General features: G+C 32.6%; 1 protein-coding gene and 2 long non-coding RNA genes across 3 annotated transcripts; 1 reads left to right on the plus strand and 2 right to left on the minus strand.

Annotated features, from left to right (window-relative positions):
* Nucleotides 1–834: 834 nt before the first annotated feature.
* LOC134228883 (uncharacterized) lies at nt 835–1,445 on the minus strand. Its single transcript, XR_009984095.1, has 3 exons — nt 1,365–1,445; nt 1,107–1,203; nt 835–869 (listed from the first exon to the last, which is right to left on the minus strand). It is a non-coding gene; the product is annotated as an uncharacterized LOC134228883 (long non-coding RNA).
* A 10,689-nt stretch (nt 1,446–12,134) lies between these two features.
* On the plus strand, nt 12,135–18,734 carry LOC134228884 (uncharacterized). Its single transcript, XR_009984096.1, has 3 exons — nt 12,135–13,012; nt 15,087–15,275; nt 18,093–18,734. It is a non-coding gene; the product is annotated as an uncharacterized LOC134228884 (long non-coding RNA).
* A 545-nt stretch (nt 18,735–19,279) lies between these two features.
* Nucleotides 19,280–21,105, minus strand: LOC134228881 (uncharacterized). Its single transcript, XM_062710574.1, has 2 exons — nt 19,585–21,105; nt 19,280–19,309 (listed from the first exon to the last, which is right to left on the minus strand). Exons 1-2 carry the CDS (start codon nt 21,103–21,105, stop codon nt 19,280–19,282), a joined length of 1,551 nt encoding a protein of 516 aa, XP_062566558.1.
* Between the last annotated feature and the right edge of the window lie 1,801 nt (nt 21,106–22,906).

A 22,906-nucleotide genomic window follows, 5' to 3' on the forward strand; every position in this document is an offset into this window, starting at 1 on the left:
GCATTTATATACCACTGTAGAGAAATTTTTTAATATTTGTAAAATATTTCTTGCTTTTAATAATTCTTGTATAAGCCAAACGTAACCGAAAGACGTTAATTAGAAAGCAAAATATACACTATGTCTCAATAATTTTCGAACAGCCCTCGTATATATGAAACTCATTAAGCAGAAACGGATGATTTTATTGATGGTATGATACATGTATATGTAACAACAACATGGTCTTGCATTGATTCTACAAAAAACTGAAGCAGCTTACGATACATGTAACACTGCCTGTAAAGGTATGAAAAAATTTTTGTTATAGAGGGATAAAATTCAGAGTTGAGTTTCTTCATAAAAAGGCTCACTGTGGCAATTCATATATACCCTTAAATCCTGTGAAATTCTAGTTGACTGTAAGTTTCAGTGGTGATGACCAGCGAACTATCTGTCCTCAAACGATTGTTCTCCCTTTGTCTGTTTCCAATGAAAATCCTCACGACCGTAAACATAATTAGGAATAAACCAGAGATGGAAATGATTATAGAGTAAGGAAGTATAAACTGGACGCTTTTGTATAGTTCTTTGAAAACCATTATATTGAAAACAACGAATTTTACCAGAAGAACAGATTCAAATGTCGCTGTAAAATAATGTTTGAATGATAGTAAGTTTTACAGTCAGTTTAAAAAAAAACGATAAAAATTGCTAAGCCTTTAAGTTTTAAAATGAATTACTCTTACATGCAACAAGCAGTATTATGCCGCTTGTAACAAGCGAAGAGGCAGATGACTCGTTGGAAATGGCATACACCATAAGAACCAACCAACCAACTACACCAAGTATGATCGCTAGAACACCGGCTAGTTGTACGTCTATCAAAACTAAGAAAAAAAAACTCGAACATCAAAAAAGCAAATATTTTCTAGATATTGTCTCTCTTTAATGTTTCAAAGTTTCGATGAGGAATTTAATGGATTTTTGTGTTCTCTCTCTGAAAAATTATTCTTAGATGTCAAATAATCACATGAAAACTATATAAATTATCAAAAGACAAGATAATACAGAGAGAGAAAGAGAGAGAGAGAGAGAAGGAAAGCGAGATTTACGGTAGAACGTACTTGTGTATATTGGTAAATCGTCATTGTAAATTTCTGTTGCAGAGCATTCTCCAGACTTTGTATAGCATACGTAAAATATGCTGAATGAAAATAGTTCCTGTCAAGTAGAATAAGCTTTAAATTAGCTTCAAGGGTAGTGAAAATTTATAAAACATGTGGAATATGGAGAAAATCATTTATCTTCTAAAGTTAATTAAAAAAAACATAGGGTCCTGGATATCTTAACATAATTTACTTCAATTAAAATCATTGTATTACCGGAATGGAACCCCATCCAGGAGTTACCAAGGCAACAAGGCAAAGAAAGATACCCACTGCAGACGTAGTCAAATTGATAATTAGCTGCCTAGTAATTGCCATTCCGATCGTTTCTGGAAATATTGATACTTTTTTTTTTAAAATAGTCAGATAATCGGCTTAATCCCTGCTAAGATGCATCTTTATCTCACAAAACTTTTTCAAAACTCCAATTGCTGAATTGTCTCTCTCTCTCTCTCTCTCTCTCTCTCTCTCTCTCTCTCGCGTCTTAGATTTATCAGCATTTACTTATTTTTTATTAATTCTTCAGATAGAGGCAGTAATTAAAACTTTTCTTTTACATGTATCTGTATTACAGGATGAAGACTCAGCAGTACGATTGGTTATATTTGACAGTTTATTTCATAAGAATCTTAACCTTTTTCAATAAAATTAACCAATTTATCAAGCAATAAGTAAAAATTAATGTACTTAAATTTTTCTGATGGTACAAATGAAAAGAAAGTAAAGCATCACGGAAATACGTCTAGTTATATAAATTAAAAAGTAAATGAGAGAAAACTACAAGCATTATTAAGGATGTGTTTAGAAGAAAAGTCAACATTTTCATGTTTAACAAGTACGAAATAAAATTAAAATAAATTCCATACACTTTAAATGTATTCCAACAAGATTGAAATAAATTCAATCACTAATAACTAATGATTATAAAATATACATAAATAAACATACCTTTTTAAATAATGTGATATGTGTTGTTTAAAATTTTATGTTTATTTTAAAAAGGACAATCTCTTCAAGTGAGAAGGGGATGGAAAAAAATTGAGGAAACGAAACAACCATTTGACAAGACGTATTTATAGAGTGCTACATTCATAATCATCCAATAGGATAGATACAGCTGTAGCAGTATAATGATTAATACTTGAAAAATAATTCATTTTCAAAAACGTTTAAAATATTTATATCAATGGTCTTGTGTACATTCTATCAGTTAATTAGAAATGTTTTTAAAAAACCCCCATTTAAAACTCTCTTAGAAATACTTCGACTATTGACATACTTTAGATTTAATTACGATAATAGCACGAACTAAATCGATAGATATTTATTTGGTAAAAACAATTCTTGATACTATATATCTTCATTGCAATGTATATAATGTTTTTAGTTAAAAAATACAACTATTAAAATTGATAAGTAAATGGAAGATTATTTTACTCCTTATCATTTTTCCAGTTCATCATAACTTCCTAAAAGAATTTGTTAACAACTACTATCTTTAAAAAAATTTTTGAAAGCTATGGTTATAACTTGCTTGAATTTTATAATTTTACCAAGAACATTGAAGATTGCTACAAAGACGTGCATATGTTTATTTTTCAATCATCAAAAGCAACAGAGAGCTTTAACTCACCTCAAGTGAGATTTTCTGATCACCTGTTGTCCGTAGTCCGTTCGTGTGTAAACTTTTCACATTTTCAACTTCTTTAATTCTCAAGAACCAATGGCCCAATTTTATTGGTGCTAATCCTTCGGTGATAGGGGAACTTAAATTGTTCAAATGAAGGGCCAAGTCGCCTTCCAAGAGAAGATAATCAAGAAAAGACAAAATAGGGTGGGGTCATTAAAAAATCTTCTTCATAAGAACCACTGAGCCATAAAAGCTAAAACGTATGTGGAAGCATTCTGGGGGTAGTGTGGATTCTAAATTGTTATAATCATGGACCTGAGACACAAAATGGAATCCAAGTTTTACATTGAAATATACAGGAAAATTCTTTAAATCAATAAATTCTATAATTGTTAAAATCTTCTCAAGAACCACTAAGCGATTAAAGCAAAAACTAATGTGGAATCATCTTAGGGGTAATATAGATTTTAAATTATTAAAATCAATACCCAGGGGGTAGGGCGGGGTCACAATAGTGAATGGAAAGAAGGATATGGAGATAACAAAGAGTATTCAATATCAAAGTCCATAAAACAATACAAAATAGGAGCATAGCAAACACAGACCTCCAAAACATTTATTTAGAAGTTAAATCAGGTGGTGCCATGGAGGAGTGAGCATCCCCTGCCGACCGGTCACACCCACCGTGTGCTCCTTGTCATGATCGAGAAATAACGGAAAAATCTTCGTCAATTAAGTGTTTAAATAATGGACTAACAATTATATGCAATATGAAAAACGTCAGTCACCATTCGACTCAATAATAAATTGTATTTGCTGACAAGGTCATTGTATTGGCCATAGAACTTACGAAATTATGATTTTAAACAAGACTGCTGATATACTTGTTACATTAACTTGTTTGTCAAAAATTAGCTCCTTTTAGAAATTGTTCACACGTAGAGCATGCTCTTGCGTATCGAATCAACTGAGATATATGAACTCCGTTTGCAGGTGATGAAGGTATATTGCTGCACAAGTAAGGAAAGTTGACTATAGAAAAGTTAAAGTCATCACGTTTATCAGAGAGCTTGGTTTTTAGATTACCATTAACGTCTTTTTCAAGTAAAATATCCAAGTTTGAAACAGATGTGTCAGACTCTGTTAAAAATATTGTTCTGCTTCGCCTGAATCTCCAATAAATATGTTGTCCTGTGAGATGTCTACCAAGTGTTTTACGCCAGACACTTTGCTTGATGCAGACTCTAGCAATATGCAAATAGGAAACAGTGTGTTTGTCTCCACATTAGAATTTCATCTCTTGGTAACTAGTTCATTAGAGAAATAGATTGACGGTATTTCATGTTTTAATTCTTTCACATTTTTTGAAAGATTGATTTACATTTGTGATATTCCAAATAGGCCCTGCCATTTTAAAAAAAAATTGTTTATTGAAAACAATACAATCAATGTTATAAAGTTAAACTTCCAATTTCAGTAAACTTTCATTTTCAAATACAAACCTGTCTCTAGTCATTGTCTTATCTCTTATATATGCGCAATTCTTAGATTTTACAATATTTGTAGATACTGAACGACCTGATTGCGAAAGTTTATACCAAGGGATGGATTTCCATATAATGGTCCGTAGTCGTTGACATTATTGTTTGGAGGGAGGTCATCCAGCATCTCATTAACAGAGTCATTTGGCGACTTTTGAAAAAAAGTAAACACGCTCCTACTCGAGAAACAAACGACTGTAATTTTTAAGATTGAACTTGGAGTTTCCTTTGCATAGCATTTTGTAATTTTCACAAGCTTTATGAAGACAAAAGACTTTCCAGAAGTTTAAGCATTAATTGGATAGACTGCATTAGTAAAGGAAGAGGGATGATGAAAAATGAGATTTCTTTTGTTGCCTAGTGAAAGAAAGTCGGAGAAGAGATGTCCATAGTTGAACAATTTGTTAAAAAAGATCGCCAAGTTATGGACCAAAATTTCTACCCTTAAATTCAATTGTTTGTAAAATATCCTGATATTATTTTAAAGCATTTTAGAGTAGAAAGGGATTTACCAAGCGAAATTTTCAAAAATTTATTTACCTGAGCAGAAATTAATTATTGAAGATTGCATTAAAGTCTATGGAAGGAAGTTAGTTTTTTAAGATAAAAAAATAAATACTTCAAATATGAAAAAAATGCTGTGATGGAAAGATGCACTTGATCATTGGGAATAGAAAAAACAATTAGAAATAATTTTTTTACAAGACAGATTTTTTCTAATTTAATTTTTATTGAGTCAAATCAAAGGGAGATAATTCGTCAATGGCAGAAAAAGGTAATAAATTAGGACATGTCCCACTCTTACATTCTTATATTAAAAGATGAAAATAAGTTCTAACTACATTAAGTATTCAGCCCATACATATCTATTATACATTAAATTCCACTGAATCTGAAGCTAATATGGATCGGATACCTTAAAGCTAGAAAATAATTGAATATTTTGATGATAGCATAATTAATAAATCCCTACAATATTGTTCAATTTAGAGTTTAAACATATATATAATTAAAAAACAAAGCTAGCATTCTATATCCATATTGGATAAATGACGTTTCTAAGACAGAGGACTCGATTTGTGGTGGTCATCATGCTTTCTCTGGGATAAGATATCCTTCTCCAGCGATCCTTTTTCTACGATTAGCTCAATTTTGACAAATTAGACTGATCTTCTTTGTATTAGAACATAACCCACTTTTTCAGCCAATCAATGCTTCAAATACTCGCAAAGAATCGTTTCTTCATGGTGAAAAACTTTTCTATTTCTGAAATATTTAGCGGTGTTTGATTGACTCAATTAGATATGTGGGTGTGTCCTTAATGCCTCAATTTCCCACGATAAATATATGATAAGAATATAAATTGAACATTTCTTTATTGATTTACTTGAAAAAAAGAAACAAACAAAATTGAGACACAAACAATCAAAGAGCAGATATTTGGTTGTTTGGTCATGTTTTTAAATCCCTGAATTTAAATTTCTACAGTAATTTTTGTCGCCTTCCTGAATAATGAGTTTTTTTTTTATACGTTTCGGCATAGACAAAAACATGCAATCGTCTTCATTTACATCCTTTTCTGAACGTCGGGTCAATCCAGTATTTTCATTTTTGGGTTCGGGGGAGCGAGGGTGTTGCTTATTTCTTTCAAGAGAGAAAACTGCTCACGTTGATATTTTTGTATGGCATTTGAGCGATGCTTTCTTCTACTAGCTACAGCCTTATCATTAAAACCAGAATTATATATGGATGTACACAGAGTGACCCTTCCTGAGTGATTTATAATGGTGCGACCCTCCAAGGGGATCCCGGCCCCCTCGTAAAATTTCTTTTACAGGGTAGATAGCACATTTATTGAAATTTTCCCAGCACTAAATCGGGGACATTGTATTCACTTTCAGAAATGAAACTTTCAATTAAATGTTTGCGGTAAAATGGGCTAACTCACGGGATTAATGACAAGTAAATCGAGTACAATTTCACTAAACATCGACTATTTTGCGGTTTTTCGTAATGTTTTACTATTTGATTTTCAACGTTTTTATGTTTTAGACCTCCTTGTACATTTTTGGATATTCTTGCAGTAAATTGAATGTATTGTAAGTTATTTAAACTTTTTAAAAAAAAAAATCAGTTTTAATTTCATACTGTTCCGCATCTAAATTTTTATGCCATTCCATGCCCCTAAATCCAAATGCTTTCACATTGTAATAAAACACAGCATTTGAGAGCCCTCGGGCTGTATCCAAAGAGAAAACACCAGTATCCCAAAATTTCTCTTCATCTGCCCGCGTTACAGGATCGCTTTTATTTATTTACTCCTATGCCATTTGCTGTTAATTCCTTCATTCTAGAATCTAAAGCTTTCCGAAAACCTGCTAATGCAGGGTTATTCTCCTTAAAAAAAATTAAATATCTACCTTTTCACATTTATTTCTTAGATATATCTGTATTGCTGAAGCAATTTGAGTTAGTGTATTGGGGGATAGGGGTCTCCATTTTTGCGCCTAATTTTACAAATAAACCATTGGAGCCTAACATCAAGCATATCATGCGATAAATCCTTTGGATTCTCTGGTATGGGATTGCCTTCCAAGTGAGTTAATACTTGCAGATTTCTATTTTTGGCCCAATCTTTCCACAATTTTATCGCCCATGATTTATTGTGTCTCTTTTTTAATGGCACGGCATCTAGCTTCTTTTCCGCGATGTACGCACTGAGGGGGGCAGAAAACCGGCCGTTTTTTCACATTAAATAGACTCTGAATAGGGATATTCATCAATTGCGTGAGTTTAACATCTTCCCCATCCCAATATCCCAGTATATCAAAATCGTCTTTAAAATCCATGCTTCCCAGACTGGGTTGAACGTCCATTTTTAAGCAACGCCGCGTGTTCGATTTTCATGAGAATTGGGTTCGATGTGAACACGGAGTGGTAAATTCAAGCATGACATTGTTATGACACTATAATAGGCGGAGTTTATTTTTGAATCATTCATATGATTGTCTGGGGTTCTGTTCTAAGTCAGTAAGATCATATGAAAAGAAATCTTCGTCACAAAGAATGGGCTCCGCTATTACGAAGATAACTTGCATGGTAAGAAATAAAAGAATAGGAAGTGAAATGAATGCTACGGATCATGTCACGTGGCTGCCAGTAATTCGCGCATGGACATTGAACTTTTTTACCCAGACTTAGTACTTCATATATAACAGTGGGACGGACAACTTCGGAATGGACATTTTTCCGAACTTGCGCACCCTTTTCCTTTAAAGCTATCAAATTAGGGGTTTTTTTAAATGATGGGGTTTTTATAATCAAATTGATTTATGAAAAAAAAAATTCAACTTTTTCTGCTAGTTTTTGAGATATTTGAGTTCAAAAAAAAAAATCCCATGGGGAAACATGAACTTAAAAATACCCCACAAAAAACCCCACAAAAACCCCATGGGGTTTATTTTTCACCCCATGGGGGAAATAACCCCACGAAAATCAATGTAGGTTTTTTAAACCCATATGTTGCTTATATTGTCATATGGGGTTTTTTCTCCCACGTTTCTTTATCATGGGGTTTTAAATCCCATGTATTGATATATTTACTGTAAGATAATTCCTAAAAACTTTTTTTCTTAGACTAATGGATCATTAGTATCTTCTCTGTTTCTCATTATATAAAAATGGATAGTTATAACAAATATCTATTATTTTTCAAATTTTCAAGTATTCATTCTTCAAATTTTTGCTTATGTAAAAGAAGATTTATATGAAAACAGGTTTCTAAGACAGTTGCCTCCCATAATGAAACATTCATCATAAAACTCTTCACAGATTATTTGATCGATGACAATTAATCTGAATATTTAAAAAAATGAAACAAGAAAATTTAATACCAACACAATATACACAATAGAAACCAATTCACAGTGTCCAAAGAGGGTATCTTTCCTTAACTAATATATATTTATATATGTTAGGTTTATATGATGTCTAGTTTGTGGATTTCTTTTTAATCTTCATTCCCCTTGCATTCACCACTAATAAGATTGGATTTATGTAATTCATGTGCAATATATCTACATATTTAATTAATGGAACTCATTCAGTTTGAAATAAATTATCCATAATCATTATTATCCTTTTACCCACCACAAATATTTAAAAATAATATCCGCTCCCCTTAGATCCACCACTTTTAAATTAAGATCATGTTCACACATGACATATAAGCAAAATGTTTGAAATAAATTAGCCATAATCATAAATCGTTAATATCCTTTGATCATTCACAAATATTTAAAAAAGATAAATATCCACCACCCCCTTGGATCCACCACTTGTTATCAGTTTTGATATTGATCACACATGACATATAAGTTTAATGTTTGAAATCAATTAGCCTGAATCAGTAATGTCCTTTTACCCATCACAAATATTTAAAAATAATACCAACTTGCCTTGGATCAACCACTTTAAAATTAAGATCACGAGCTAAATGTTGGAAATAAATTAGACATGATCACAAATCATTTATATCCTTTAATCAATCACAAATAATTAAAAAGATAAATATCCACTCCCCTTGGATCCACCACTTGTAAGTTTAGATCTTGATCACACATGATATATTTAAGTTATATGTTTGAAATCAATTAACCATAATCATTATTATCCTTTGACCCATTTCTACAAATATCTATCTACTCCCCTTACATCCACCACAACTCTCATGGCTATCAAAACAATTAATATCCACTTGCCTTGGATCCACCTCTTCTTAGTTAAGATCATGATCACACACAGAAATATTAGCTAAACTTTGAAATAAATTTGCAAAAGTCATTAGTATCCTTTGATCCACCACAAGTATTTAAAAATTCAATACCAACTCCCCTTGGATCCACCAATCATAAATTTAGACTATGGTAATACATGACTTATAAGCTAAATGTTTGAAATCAATTAGCCAGAATCATAAAAAAAAGATGAGACAAATAATTCATGTCGATATGTCTTAAGTAATTGTGAAAAGCAATAAACAAAGGAAAATATTACAACCTACAGTATTCCCTTAGATCCGCCATAATGTCTTTAGATATTGATCACCAATCTGATTTATTCTTCTTTTTTTATCATTAGGTTAGGTATCCTTATTATTTTTATGAATGAATGAATATTATGAAAAATGAAATTAATTGCATCTCTATGCTACTCTGTCTGAATAAAAAAAGCTGAAATAACCACTTAATATCAGCCAAAAAAGCAGGTACAATGAATATGATGAAATAAGACGACATATACATTGTATACATGTACTACGCCTTTACGGTACATTATTTACTACTAGTAATTATGTTCCCCAAACGGAGTTTGGGAACATATTGTTTTTACTCTGTTTCTTATTAGGGTCTTCCGCTTCCTTCGGAAGACCCTACTGTTATTCTATTGTTTCTTATTATTCTTTTTTTTTTTTTTCCCGCTCGACTTTTGACAGGCGATTTCTCAAAGACCCTTGGACTGATCGTTATGAAACTTTCAGGATAGATAGTTTGTAGTTAAACCTATTTGAACCTGTTTTCAGTTTTTTTATGCATGCCTTTATTTGTGAGTTATTGCCCTTTAATTGAAAATTTTTGATGTCTCGTTTCCACTGAAAATCTCAATAATGACATAAGATATTTACACGAAAGTTAGAGAACTTGTAGCCAATACATTGTAGATGTGCACAACGATAAAATTATATAGCAGATTTCTTAAAGTTTGGAAGCTATAAAACGGCAAATTTTAGTAATTTTTTTTCTTTGAATTTTTGCTACTTTTTGTGTAATAACTTTTAAACCAAGAATAATTTGGTAAGAAGTATAACACAAAAGTTGTGGGTAATTACGAGAGCTTTCATATTTGATTAACGAAAAGGGGCTGGCCCCTATAATTAGGGGCTAATGGCTCATACACGTTTTTTTCTGATAGCTAAAAATATTGGTATATTATGAAAAAGTTTGACTGAAATAATTTCGAACTTATAAAATCTTGTCATTTTTTTTTTTTTTTTTTTTTTTTTTTTTTTTTTTCATAAATTTTATTCAATGAAAACATGATAACAAAGTAATTTTGGGGCAAAGACATCCGCAGATGTCCCCCTATAATAACCCTCACTAGGGGTGCCAGGGGCTCCCTAGATTGGATAGCAAAATTATGTTTATGATAAATGTAACAATTGAGTATATAATCATGTTGTATATTAACAAAAATACTTATACAGATATTTATACAGATAGATTTTGTACCTTTATGTTGCTAGGGGAACACACAAAACACTGTCCAACACACCCCTTAGCAACTTGTATAGAGGGCCAGATATTGAGTCTAAGTTTAGAGCGCTTAAAGCCTCATGGGTATGTAGATTGAGAGAAACAGATCACTGTATTAATAGCTACATAAATAGTTATTGTATTCCAATAAACATTAATATCGACTATGTGATTAACACCACGGAAAATAAAATAGAAAATTTTGAAATGATACGAAAGATGCCTCTTTTCTATAAACAAGTATTTACATGCTTCAATGCATGCAAACAATTACACGATAACCTCAGTGTTGAACTTTTTCTTAAACAACCGATATGGTCAAATTTAAGATACTCATATGAAGGAAAAACGATTTACTTTAAAAATTGGCTCAAAAGCAGTATATTGTTTGTTAAAGATCTATTTTCCGAGAATGGTCTCAAATCACCCGATGAAATGACAGAGATTTTGATAAATAAGAGTAATTGGTTATGTGAATATAAAATCATACACTCGATCTTTAAAAAGTATGAAAAAAGATATGATTTCTCTCTGTACAAACATCTAAAGGAAGTGTCATTAAATACTGTATGTTTTAATAAAAATTCAACAAAATTCTTTTATAATGAATTTTTAAAAAGAAAATTTCAAGCTCCGCTTGTGCAAGCAAGGTATTCTAAAGAATTTAATATACCTAAGAGAGACTGGGAAAAAATTTATATAAATAAAATAGAGTTATTAAAAGATAAACAAGTTGCGGAATTCAACTATAAGTTATTAAATAATATTTTGTCTAACAATTATTTTGCAAGTAAATTAAATAAAAACTCTAATTACTCATGTAATATATGTGTCGAAGATGTAGAAAATTCAAAGCATCTCATTTTTGATTGTACAAATGTACGAGAAATCTGGGATATAGTCAGCAATTTCTTAGGTTTTGATGTAAAATGGAAACATATAATTTTTGGTTTTTATATTGATAGAAATGAAACCACTGTCATGTATAATTTACTGTTGTCATTTGTAGCTTTTATGATATACAAATATAAAATGTATTGTCGAGTAGAAAATATTGATGAAACAGCTGTAGGGTTATTAGCTTATTTAAAATCTTGTATTTTGAATTATTCTGAAATTTTACATACTATGGGAGATTCAAAATACGCTTCATTTTTTAAAAATCTATTGAAAAAAATGTAATTGCTTAATATGTCTTTGAGGGGGACCAGGCCCTCAGGACGAATGCAAGAAGGGGGGTAAAATAAGGGACTCTGAGATGATGAAAAGCTTACCTCCCTTCTAGATGTTATAATTAAAACTATTACAGAAATATGTTGCAAACTAATATAATATTGTAAAATACCACTACATTTTCTTTAATTATAAAATTTGTAAGTCTTAAAATGTTTTTTTTTTTTCCTTAAAATATTTAATATTTCCTCAAAGAGGCATTAAATATGTAATCATTGAACTTATCTATGTATATATTTGTAACCTAAGATACAATCGAAATCTTGTCATTTGATATAAAAAGAAATAAACTTCCAGCTATATTTAATTGTTTTTTTATAAAACAAGTACATGTATGTGAGAAACCTTTCAGGAACAAGTTATCTACTATAGCCAGCCAAGCCTTTACTGCATACATGTGCACATTTTTAGTTGATGCATCTAAAAGATATTGTTTTGATTCGGTGTTTCTTTGTTTTCTTTTTATTCAAATAATTTTAAAATGTGATGATGTACACAACAATAATTAGTACCTAGTTTAGAGGATTTTTTCGTGCTTGTTTGTAAACAACGCGCGGCATTGTGGGAAATAGGAAGGTACTAAAGACGCGATGTACTAAACACTGATTTGACCTGATTCAAATTTGTCTGTAACTGTTCCAAACAATTGAATTTTTGTATAGCATATGCCTCAAAGTCATAAAGTCTGTACATAAGTAATTTAAAATACTCAATATCACCATTTAATTAAAAATTAAAACGTCAGGTAAATATCAGGTCTCTAGTATATCCCGTTTTTAGTGTGCCCCTTCGAGTCGACGTTGGACACATGTTTACAAACTGAAAATAGAATGATTTGTGAAGTTGAACATTTTCTGACAAAGAATCCGTTTGTAGACATGTACACTCATTTAATCTGCAGCTACGAAGTACTTTTTCACTTCTCTGGAACATTATTCTAAGCAGAATTATCCCGATTCATATATTCTAAGAATCTTGTGTGAATTGTTTACGAGGAAATTCTGACTGTCACATTAACAAGGATGAACACTCTTGACTCTGCTTCGGATTCGGATCATCATATCATTCCCCAGTGATAATTGTATCGAGTGATGAAAGAGCTGACGGCGACATTTTAATGTATGATTGGCTTGGACCATTGGAATGAAGGTTAGAATATTTTTATTACTTAAAATTTACACTACTGATTACATGACCAGGTCCAGCACAATACCCAGATAAAGGTATATAGCTTGATAAAGCTATATAGCTTTATCAAGGTATTAAAAATACCTTGATCAAGGTATTTTATGCACTGAAAATTCAAAAAATTCTTTAAAAATTAATTAATGAAAGTCGAGTTCTGAGTTTTTGACAATGTGTCTATGCGTGCATGAAAATCACTCTGGTATCAAAAAGAAAGCATAAAATAATGTCTCCTCTCACGACACGTTTTTATACTGATTTGTTTGTGTTTGAGTACTTTACATGCATGGGTGAATTTACTGACAACAACTCAGAACTCGACTTTCAGTAATTAATTTTTAAAGAATATTTTTAATTTTCATCACATAAAATACCTTGATCAAGGTATTTTAAATACCTTGATAAAGCTATATAGCTTTATTTAGCTATATACCTTTATCGGGGTATTGTGCTGGACCTGATGACAGTGACATACATTGATGTTATTAGAAATACACAGACACACCGATATATTATCTGTTTTACAGTTCAGACGCTCTCTGTTTACCTTGTAAATCCCCACAGCTTTATATTTTATTTTTTTTTAAATTTGAGGATGTAATTTCAACAGTCCTAGCCTACTATCTATCATAGTGATCATACTCTATAATTCAAACTGCACTTAATGTTACAGAATATATTCAACTAATTATATATTGACAGTGTGACTTTAAGGGTGAGGGCAGATACTTATTTAGTTTTAATTTAGATTGTGCTTGTCAAGCCGCATTTGACATTTGGTGCATCCATGCTCAGTGTTCACACTGAGAGTTTATTCAAATGTTTAATTCGAAAGAATTCACTGCTCGTTAAATTAGTTATTACTTCCCATTAGCTCCATGTGAACATGAGTAAGACTAGCTAATTCAAATTAAATAGAAATGAATTTTGAATGTAGCTTAAACATGTTAAAGAAGCTATGCACTGTGGGTAGGGTTGGACAACGGTACACGGTACCAGTACCGTACCGAATAGTTACTTCAAAAATACCGGTAAAATACCGTTTCATTTCATACCGGTACTGATAACGGTATTTCTTTATCTTTAAAACATTGTTATACATTACAAATTATTTTTTAGTCAAGATTCCAGACTCGCTAAAATGGAATTCTCCGTGCATTGAAAGGGTAGGCTAATCAACGAAATCAGTACTAAGTAAGATACTTCCTTTCTACAGCCGATACTCGAGGGAAACCAATGCGTATTAAAAATATTTAAATTAATCTTGTTTCAGTTTTATTAATAGAAACTGATAGAAATTGTCAATTAAAAAGGCAAAACGTTGCGGATTTGTGATGTCATTTCTCTTCATTTTTCATGTTTCGTCGTTTAGTGCTACCAAGCAAAATGGCGACCGGATGAGACGATCAGCTGTAATTTAGCAGAGAATTAGACGGCGGTGTTTTTAATCTTATTTTTTATTTTATAGAGATTCAGAATAATTTGTTTAGTTGATTATTTAATAAAAGGTTGAATTATAGAAATAGAATATATTTAACACATTTTAGATTATAATATTGAAAGTTTGGTTATAAGCAGTGATAATTGAAAGCACATTTGTTATTAAAATAAACCCGGATTCTCATACATCAAGGTATAGTACCGTATCGTCAAAAATACTGTATCGTTTCAAAAATATCGGTATGGTATCATACCGTTTCATCCTTAACGGTATCCAACCCTAACTGTGGGTCCAAAGTATACTGCGGAAAAATTGTGTGGAGCAATGTGCAAGTCACAATCTTCTTTTGCCAAGGTCTTATCATAAGAGCTCGCATTATGGGCTGCTGTCTGGACTCGCTATAAATAGATGTTCTCAAAAAGTCTTAATTATTTGATATCATACTTTACTGACAAAAAAGGACAAATATTGCTCTGTTAAATTGCAAAAGAAATTTGTTTCAAAAAATTGTAATAATAGAAAGTTTGCTTTTTTGTTTGATAAGACTGCTGTAATGGTTTAATGTTTGTTTATTTGCCTTAATCATACATTTTTCAGTCATTTCATGGTGCCACCACTTGGGATGGTATTGGCTGCAAATATAGACTTGTACTCAGCACTTATTGCCTTTAAGAAGTATGAGATCCATTTTGTGCTAACACCTACCGTGACACAGAATCTTGGTTTATGCAGTCTCATAGGAGTAACCTGTCTAAAGCATTTAGCAATGGGATTGGAACCTGCGACGTAAGGTTCAGCTTCTTATTGATACTTTGATTTATAATATTTATTTGAGAATTTCACTCATTCACATACTTAGAGATGTTGAATATATTGAATAGCATCAATTTAGACCTTTACTTAGCTAAGTAAACATGTACTGTGAGGTTTTTAAGGTCTCATTCATTTTATATGCCAGATGCATGTTAAGGAACATTACTGCATAAATGTTTTTGTCTTAAATTTTTTTGACTTAAAAGCTCTTTACTAATATAGAGATATGTTAGTGTTAAACCTCTTCAAATTAGGGTAGATCTTTACTTTAAACTCAGCAATGTGAGTGTGTTGTGTGAACTTGTGTTAGCGAGACAATGTGTTGTATGAATTTGTGTTAGCAAGGCAGTGTGTTTTGTGAACTTAATTGTGTTAGCCTGACAGTGGGTTGTGTGAATTCTTATTAGCTTGACGATGTGTTGCGTAAACTCATGTTAGCGGGACAGCGTGTTGTGTGAAATCGTATATAAAGTGTAAGTGTGACAGTGTGTTGTGTAAACTTGTGTTAGCTAGACAGAGTGTTGATTGAAATCGAATTAGCGAGACTTCGTGTTGTGTAAACTCGTGTTAGTGAGACTGCCTGTTGTGTAAACTCGTGTTAGCGAGACTGTGTGTTGTGTAAACTCATGTAAGCGAGACAGCGTGTTGTGTGAACTCTTATTAACGAGACAGCATGTTGAGTGAATTCGTTTTAGCGTGACAGTGTGTTGTGTGAACTTGTTATCCTGAAAATTTGTCATGTGAACTGGTGTTAGAGAGATAGTGTGTTTTTTGAACTCATGTTAGCGAGATTGCATATTGTGTGAACTCATGTTAGCCAGAATGGTGTTATGTGAACTCGTGTTAGCGATATTGCATGTTTTTTGAATTTGTGTTAGCGTGATTGTGTGTTGTGTGATATGGTATTAGGATGACAGTGTGTTGTGTGAAATGGTATTAGGATGACAGTGTGTTGTGTGAAATGGTATTAGGATGAAGTGTGTTATCGCAACAGCCTCTCTGGTGCGAACTTGTGTTATTGAATAGTGAGACAGCCTGTTTTGTGAATTCGTGTTAGCGTGACAGTGTGTTGTGTGAACTCGTGTTAGCCTGACAGTGTGTTGTGTGAAATGGTATTAGAATGACAGTGTGTTGTGTGAAATGGTATTAGGATGACAGTGTGTTATCGCAACAGCATTTGGTGCGAACTTGTGTTAGTGAATAGTGAGACAACCTGTTTTGTGACTTTGTGTTAGCGTGACAGTGTATTGTGTAAACTTGTATTAGTGAGACTGCGTGTTGTGTAAACACATGTTAGCGTGACAGTGTGTTGTATGAACTCATATTAGCGAGACTGCGTGTTGTGTAAAACTTGTTTTAGCAAGACAGTGTGTTGTGTGAACTTGTGTTAGCGAGACAGCGTGTTTGTGAATTTGTGTTAGCATGATAGTGTGTTGTGTGAACTCGTGTTAGCGAGACAGCGTGTTTGTGAATTTGTATTACAGTAAAACACGTTTAGTACGAACACGGATATAGCGAACTCACGGATATAACGAAGTTTTCCTGGGTCCCCGGCAAAATTCTTAACAAATCTTTGTAAAATTTTACGGTTTTAACGAACTCTGACATAACGAATTTACGGATATAGCGAACTGATTTTGAGTCCCGTTGAGGTTAAATATAATGAATTTTACATCTTTTATAACGAACTTTCAAAGATTTCGAAATTTGAATATTAGAACTGACTTTATTTTCTCTCAGCATTAGTATATAAAAATCAATTCATAATAAAACTTTAGTTATCTAAGGAATGTTTTGTAATATTTGCTTCCCTAACATATTTGATGGTAACACTTGAAGGAAAACATGCATATTGCGAATTCGCTATATATGGTTATACGAATTCGTTATACGGATATAACGAATTACGCATATAGCGAATTAAATTCACAGGTCCCCAGCACTTCGCTATAACAGTGTTTTACTGTAGCGTGACAGTGTGTTGTGTGTTAGTGTGACAGCGTGTGGTGCGAACTTGTGTTAGTGCGAAAGTGTTTTTCAGTGTTGTGATGGCGAGCTGTGTGATAGCTTAATGGCGTCTTTTGTGTCGGTAAGATGGCACGCTTTTATGAAAGTGCTATTGAGCTTTAGCAAGTGGCCCTATCTGGACACGCCTTATTATAATTGATCAGTTCTCAGATATACAGTGAATTACCGGTATAATTGTCACCATGAAATCAGCATTTACAGTTGCAATTACCTAGTTAGTAATCATAAGATATTGGTTTGCGAGTTTTAAAATTATGGTGTTCCAATGATGTGAAGTTGCAGTGTGTTAGCATGTTAATTTCAACAGACTGCCACTCCAATGCAGCTTTAAACAACACGCTGCTGTGTTTACACAAAACAAAATATCATGCAAACACAACTCTAAACAATCTGTTGAGTGTTAGCTTCACTGCATGTTGGATTCAGTGTGCTGGCATATTATCACTGACGTACATGCTAGCACATTGTCACCTCGTGCTAGTATGTTGTCATAAATACTCTAGCACATTATCCTAAACCCACAAGTGCATGATTACTTTGCACTTGTATGTTGTCTTATTAGGGGATAGCATAAATGACTGCCTTAATTGGTGTAAACTTCTTTTAATTGATGAAAGAGTACATTAAAATTTACAATTTATACACAGAAAATGTGACAATATCTTATCTCTCAATTTGATAATCTAATTTATAATCTCATGAATTGCACTTTTTATTAGTAAAAGAATTATAAATTAAAAAATTTCAATTTCTTTTGGATAGGTGTGACTCATCTGAATACTGAATTTTGATACCAAGCATGACCATGATTTGCCAGAAGATCATCTGTTTGGATGTGACATGGAATAAACAGCATAGTGAAAATAAGTCAAGTTTTGGTTTGTGAAGACAATTTTTAAACACACTGTGTATCATTTTTAAATTTTGATTTGACAACATAAATCCACAAATATGAACATATCAATTGCTCTCAGTTTTTCAAGTGAAATAGTTTTTGTAACAGAAATACATGTACCAGTAATTACATTGGAATAAATGTTATTTTTAAATATAATAATATTTTGTTTGTGTAGCATGTTGACCTCTTTATTAAGGTCTTCCCTTTCAAAGTTTAGACTTACTTATTCTAATGATTAAGAAAGATCCTCTGTCTTCAGCAGGAATATAAGATCTTGTAATACATGTATGTGTATTTTTTACAGTATAATGTAAAAAAAATTGTTATTTTGGCACATACAACTAATTAAAGGCATAAACATGTGTATGATTCCAAGGAATTAAGTACATAGGGCATGTACATGTAGTTTTCTAAAACAAGATTGAAGAGATGTCCAGTCGCATTTCAATGTCAACTCCAAAACTGTGCCTGTTGCATACTTATTAGCCCATCTGAGCTAAAGGAACCAGTAATTTTTTTAAAAACATAATTTTATATATTAGGGTAGGGTGGTGTAATTTCGACCGGAAATGTAAGATTTGTTACCTAAAACGTATATATTTTTTAAAAGTCTCGACTTGAAAGGAAATCATGCACTCCCACCCTTAGATCCCTTCATTCTCAAGACATATTACTTGTTTTTTTTCGTAAGTCAGGGAAAAATAAGAAGTAAATAAGTAATTTATGACAAGATCAAAATCAGGGTAATTTCGACCGAATGAGGGGTAATTTCGACCACCGTCATTTTCTGGTATAGAAAAATTGCGCTTTGAACTTTTGGTATGCTTACTTTTCATTGCATGCGAAGCATACGTAAAAAATGTGCATTTAATATATTTTATTTCCAAATACAAATCGATTTACATATATATTCTGAAATATTTCTTTATTTTTTTTAAAATATAACAATGAAGAGAATTAAATTTGATTAACTAAATCGTCGAATCGGATAATTTCGTAATCATATCTATGTATTATAGTGTTATAGTTTTTGCCACAATTAAGCAAACGATCAAAATAAGTTGTATGTCACATTTGGAATCTGAAACATGAATAAAAGAATGGTGATTTTTCATTGACTTAAACCAGTCTATTACGAAGGAATTTTGTGCGTTTCAATTTTATCAAGTCAAGTTTAAGGTATTAAAATTCTTGACATGGAAACTGTATACCCAGTAAGTTAAATGTCCATTAATATGTTTTTCATATTATTTCGACACAGATTTCTTGTTTTGTTTCGTTTGTTTTTTTTGAGTTTTCTTTTTTGATTTCTCTTTTCTCCTTTTCGGCCATTCTTTCGCGCTTTCCTTCCACAACCTCCTCACTAGTCAACAGACGATGGCTGGTTATGCTGTTGGAGGATCTTGATTTATGCATCTTTGGCGTTGACTTTGGGATTGAAAATATATCGTCGATTTCCGCCGTCCAGTTCCAAGTGCTTGCATTGTTGTTGGCATCACTTGTGCCTGAAAGTTCCAGGGCACCATTTCCAAGAGCATCTAAAAGAGCGCCAACATCTGCTGGTGGTATCTGGGCATCCAGAGAGGCCATATCATCGGGTATTAGATCGTCTGGTGTACCTAGCTCGTCTCCATGTTTGGTTGAGCTGTCGTGGTCCTCTACAAGATCTGTAGTAGTTAATGACACGGCTGTTTCGGCGAGAAGGGTCAAAGACAAATTTGGTTGTGAGGAAGAGGGCACACTTGTTTGCTGCCGGTTTTCAATGGGTAGGTCAAATGCCTCTGATGGTAAATAAACGTAATCTGGCAATGCGCTGACGTTCATTGGCCAGATACCAGTTGCACGGAACCCACTTTTGATGTTGTCTGGGGTTACTGATGCCTCCCAAGCTGATTTGAAAATTCTTGGCCAAGTAGACTTATTGATCTCGTGGTTAGGGTGATTTGTCATAAATTCAGAACAAGCTCGACCATACGCCTTGCTGAAGGGACCAAAGACTGCCTTGTCAAGGGGCTGCAGATGATGGGAGGTATGTGGAGGCAACGCCATAATTAATATGTTCTCGGAAATGGCTGCCTCCAAAAGACCCAATACCTCATGAGAACTATGAGAATCTAAAACAAGAAGTTGTGGTCTGCGGGGCCCACAGTTCTGAAGGAAAACGGATTTGAACCAAAGTTCCCCAAGCAAATCACACATCCAAGCCTTTTCTTGGTAAGTCCATATCGTTTCCGGAGGAGCATCAATGGTCGCAAATGATTCTACACATCGCGGGGTTTTCCCTTTGACAATGCACATCGGTGGCATTTTGTCACCAGAGGCATTGACACAAGCAAGTATTGTGATGCTTTGTCGCGATGTGGACGTTCTTCCCGGCAAAGACTTGACACCACGTCTAGCAAGTACAGCAGCAGGGTTATGACTGAATTGTTTGCAAGTCTCATCCGCATTCCAAATATCTGAAGGAGCTAATTTATTTTGTTTGATTATGATGTGCAGATCTTTAAAATACTTCTGCACAACTGCTTTGTTCAGCATCCTTGAACGGGTTGTACTTAGTTGTTCTGGTCTTCGAATCACAATCTCTGGGTGTCTATACTTAAATGCTCTCCACCAGTCATCTCCAGGGACCCCATTCTTAAAGGTTATGCCTTTTAATTTCGCCAAACGCGCAACTTTAATAATAAGTTGCTTTTTTGTTACCCCAAAGCCCCGTTCTGCTGCAGCCAAAATTTTTTCAACAATTGAGTTTTCAACTTGGATAGGTATTGTGGATTTTCTACCAGCTTTTTTACCTATTTGACTTTTTCCCGTTACGTGGTCAACTATGGTTGTTTTGGGTACCATGTAAGTTTTTGCAGCTTTTCCATAGCTCATCGCTTTTGTTTTAACAGCATTAACTGCACTTTGAAGATTTTCTATCTTATATTTAACATATATGTTTCGCCCTTTCTTTGGCATCTAAATAAAAAAAAAGATTTTTTATTAAAAAAATTATAAATAACCAACGTCACACATATTTATTTTATTGTTCGTCGGACATCTGATGAAAAAAATAGGAGCAGGCTAGCGATTAATTAATTACATTATTTCTTTCCTGTAAACTCACTTTTCAGGCAGAACAAGAAAAAAATTGAGTGGATATTTATATTTTTTCTACTTTCTCTGATTTTTAAAGTAAACAAGTTTAAAATACGAAAAAAAAATAACGGAAAAAAGAACAAATATATTATTATATAGCTCAGAGATTCCCAGGTGCAGGGAATTAAAATTATTTTGTTTAGAGTTATTAATACAGCCAGCGGGTCCAACGATCAAAAATTAAATTGGCGTGGCCTAAATGACAAGTAAATATATAATAGAACCGTGTATATTGAGCAGAAAAAAATCTGTACGTTACACTACAATATTTTCTAAAGTGATATGCGATATATTAGATTCTTTAAAAAAAATATTTCAAAAAACTATTGTAAATTAACTCAGTGTTTTTTTTTCATCAATTTCAAAGTTCCTGTCTCGTTGTCAATATAAATATACATAAATTTAAAACTTTTAACATTTGTAAAACCATGTTAAAATGGTCATTACATGTTTCTATTATTTATGATAAGTTTTAATTAACGACAGTTTAATAAATATTTGGTGATTGAAAACTCCAACTTTTTTTTTTACAGAATTACAACTATTTAAGAAAAACTGTGCCCGAAAAGTTTTGGAATTTTTTTATTGAAAGGATATTTGATTGAATTTCCTACGTATCGTTATATCAATATATTGACACAGTCCTAATAAACAGACAATTAAATAAAACAAAATAAGTTTTATACTTCCAAAAAGATTTAATATTGACTCCAAATATGAATAATTTTACAAAGAAAACATCTTAATTTCTTCTCTGTAGTATTCTATGGCACTGCGGTCCTTATCGTCTAAAGGGCATGCCTTACAAAGCGAACCAGCAATAAAGACAATGCTAGTATCTCCTGTTTCTAGTTTTGGTTTTTCTCGACAAAGAATTTCATATAAATATTTGCCAATGTGTGTACAAGAGGACAGCTTAATTAAAAGAATGGCAAGGTCCCAAAGACATTCGTGATCAAAAAGTACTTCGTTTTCAAGGTAACCCATTACTTCGTTTCTCACTAAACATTTCAAAAGAGAGCTATCACTCCTTTGCAGTCCTAACTCCCGATTGTAAAACAGCTTGGTCAAATTATGAGTCATGCTGAAAATAATGAAATTCTTGAGTTGTTTAAAAAACAATAAATACGCTACATATATGATTTAGCCTAGTTATTATTAGGGTCTTCCGCTTCCTTCGGAAGACCCTACTGTTATTCTATTGTTTCTTATTATTCTTTTTTTTTTTTCCCGCTCGACTTTTGACAGGCGATTTCTCAAAGACCTTTGGACTGATCGTTATGAAACTTTCAGGATAGATAGCTTGTAGTTAAACCTATTTAAACCTGTCTTCAGTTTTTTTATGCATGCCTTTATTTGTGAGTTCATTGCCCTTTAATTGAAAATTTTTGATGTCTCGTTTCCACTGAAAATCTCAAAAATGACATAAGATATTTACACGAAAGTTGGAGAACTTGTAGCCAATACATTGTAGATGTGCACAACGATAAAATTATATAGCTGATTTCATAAAGTTTGGAAGCTATAAAACGGCAAA

The sequence above is a fragment of the Saccostrea cucullata genome, unplaced genomic scaffold (assembly GCF_032062105.1).
Source record: "Saccostrea cucullata isolate Sc308-1 unplaced genomic scaffold, CSIRO_AGI_Scuc_v1 ctg11334, whole genome shotgun sequence".
NCBI lineage: Eukaryota > Metazoa > Mollusca > Bivalvia > Ostreida > Ostreidae > Saccostrea > Saccostrea cuccullata.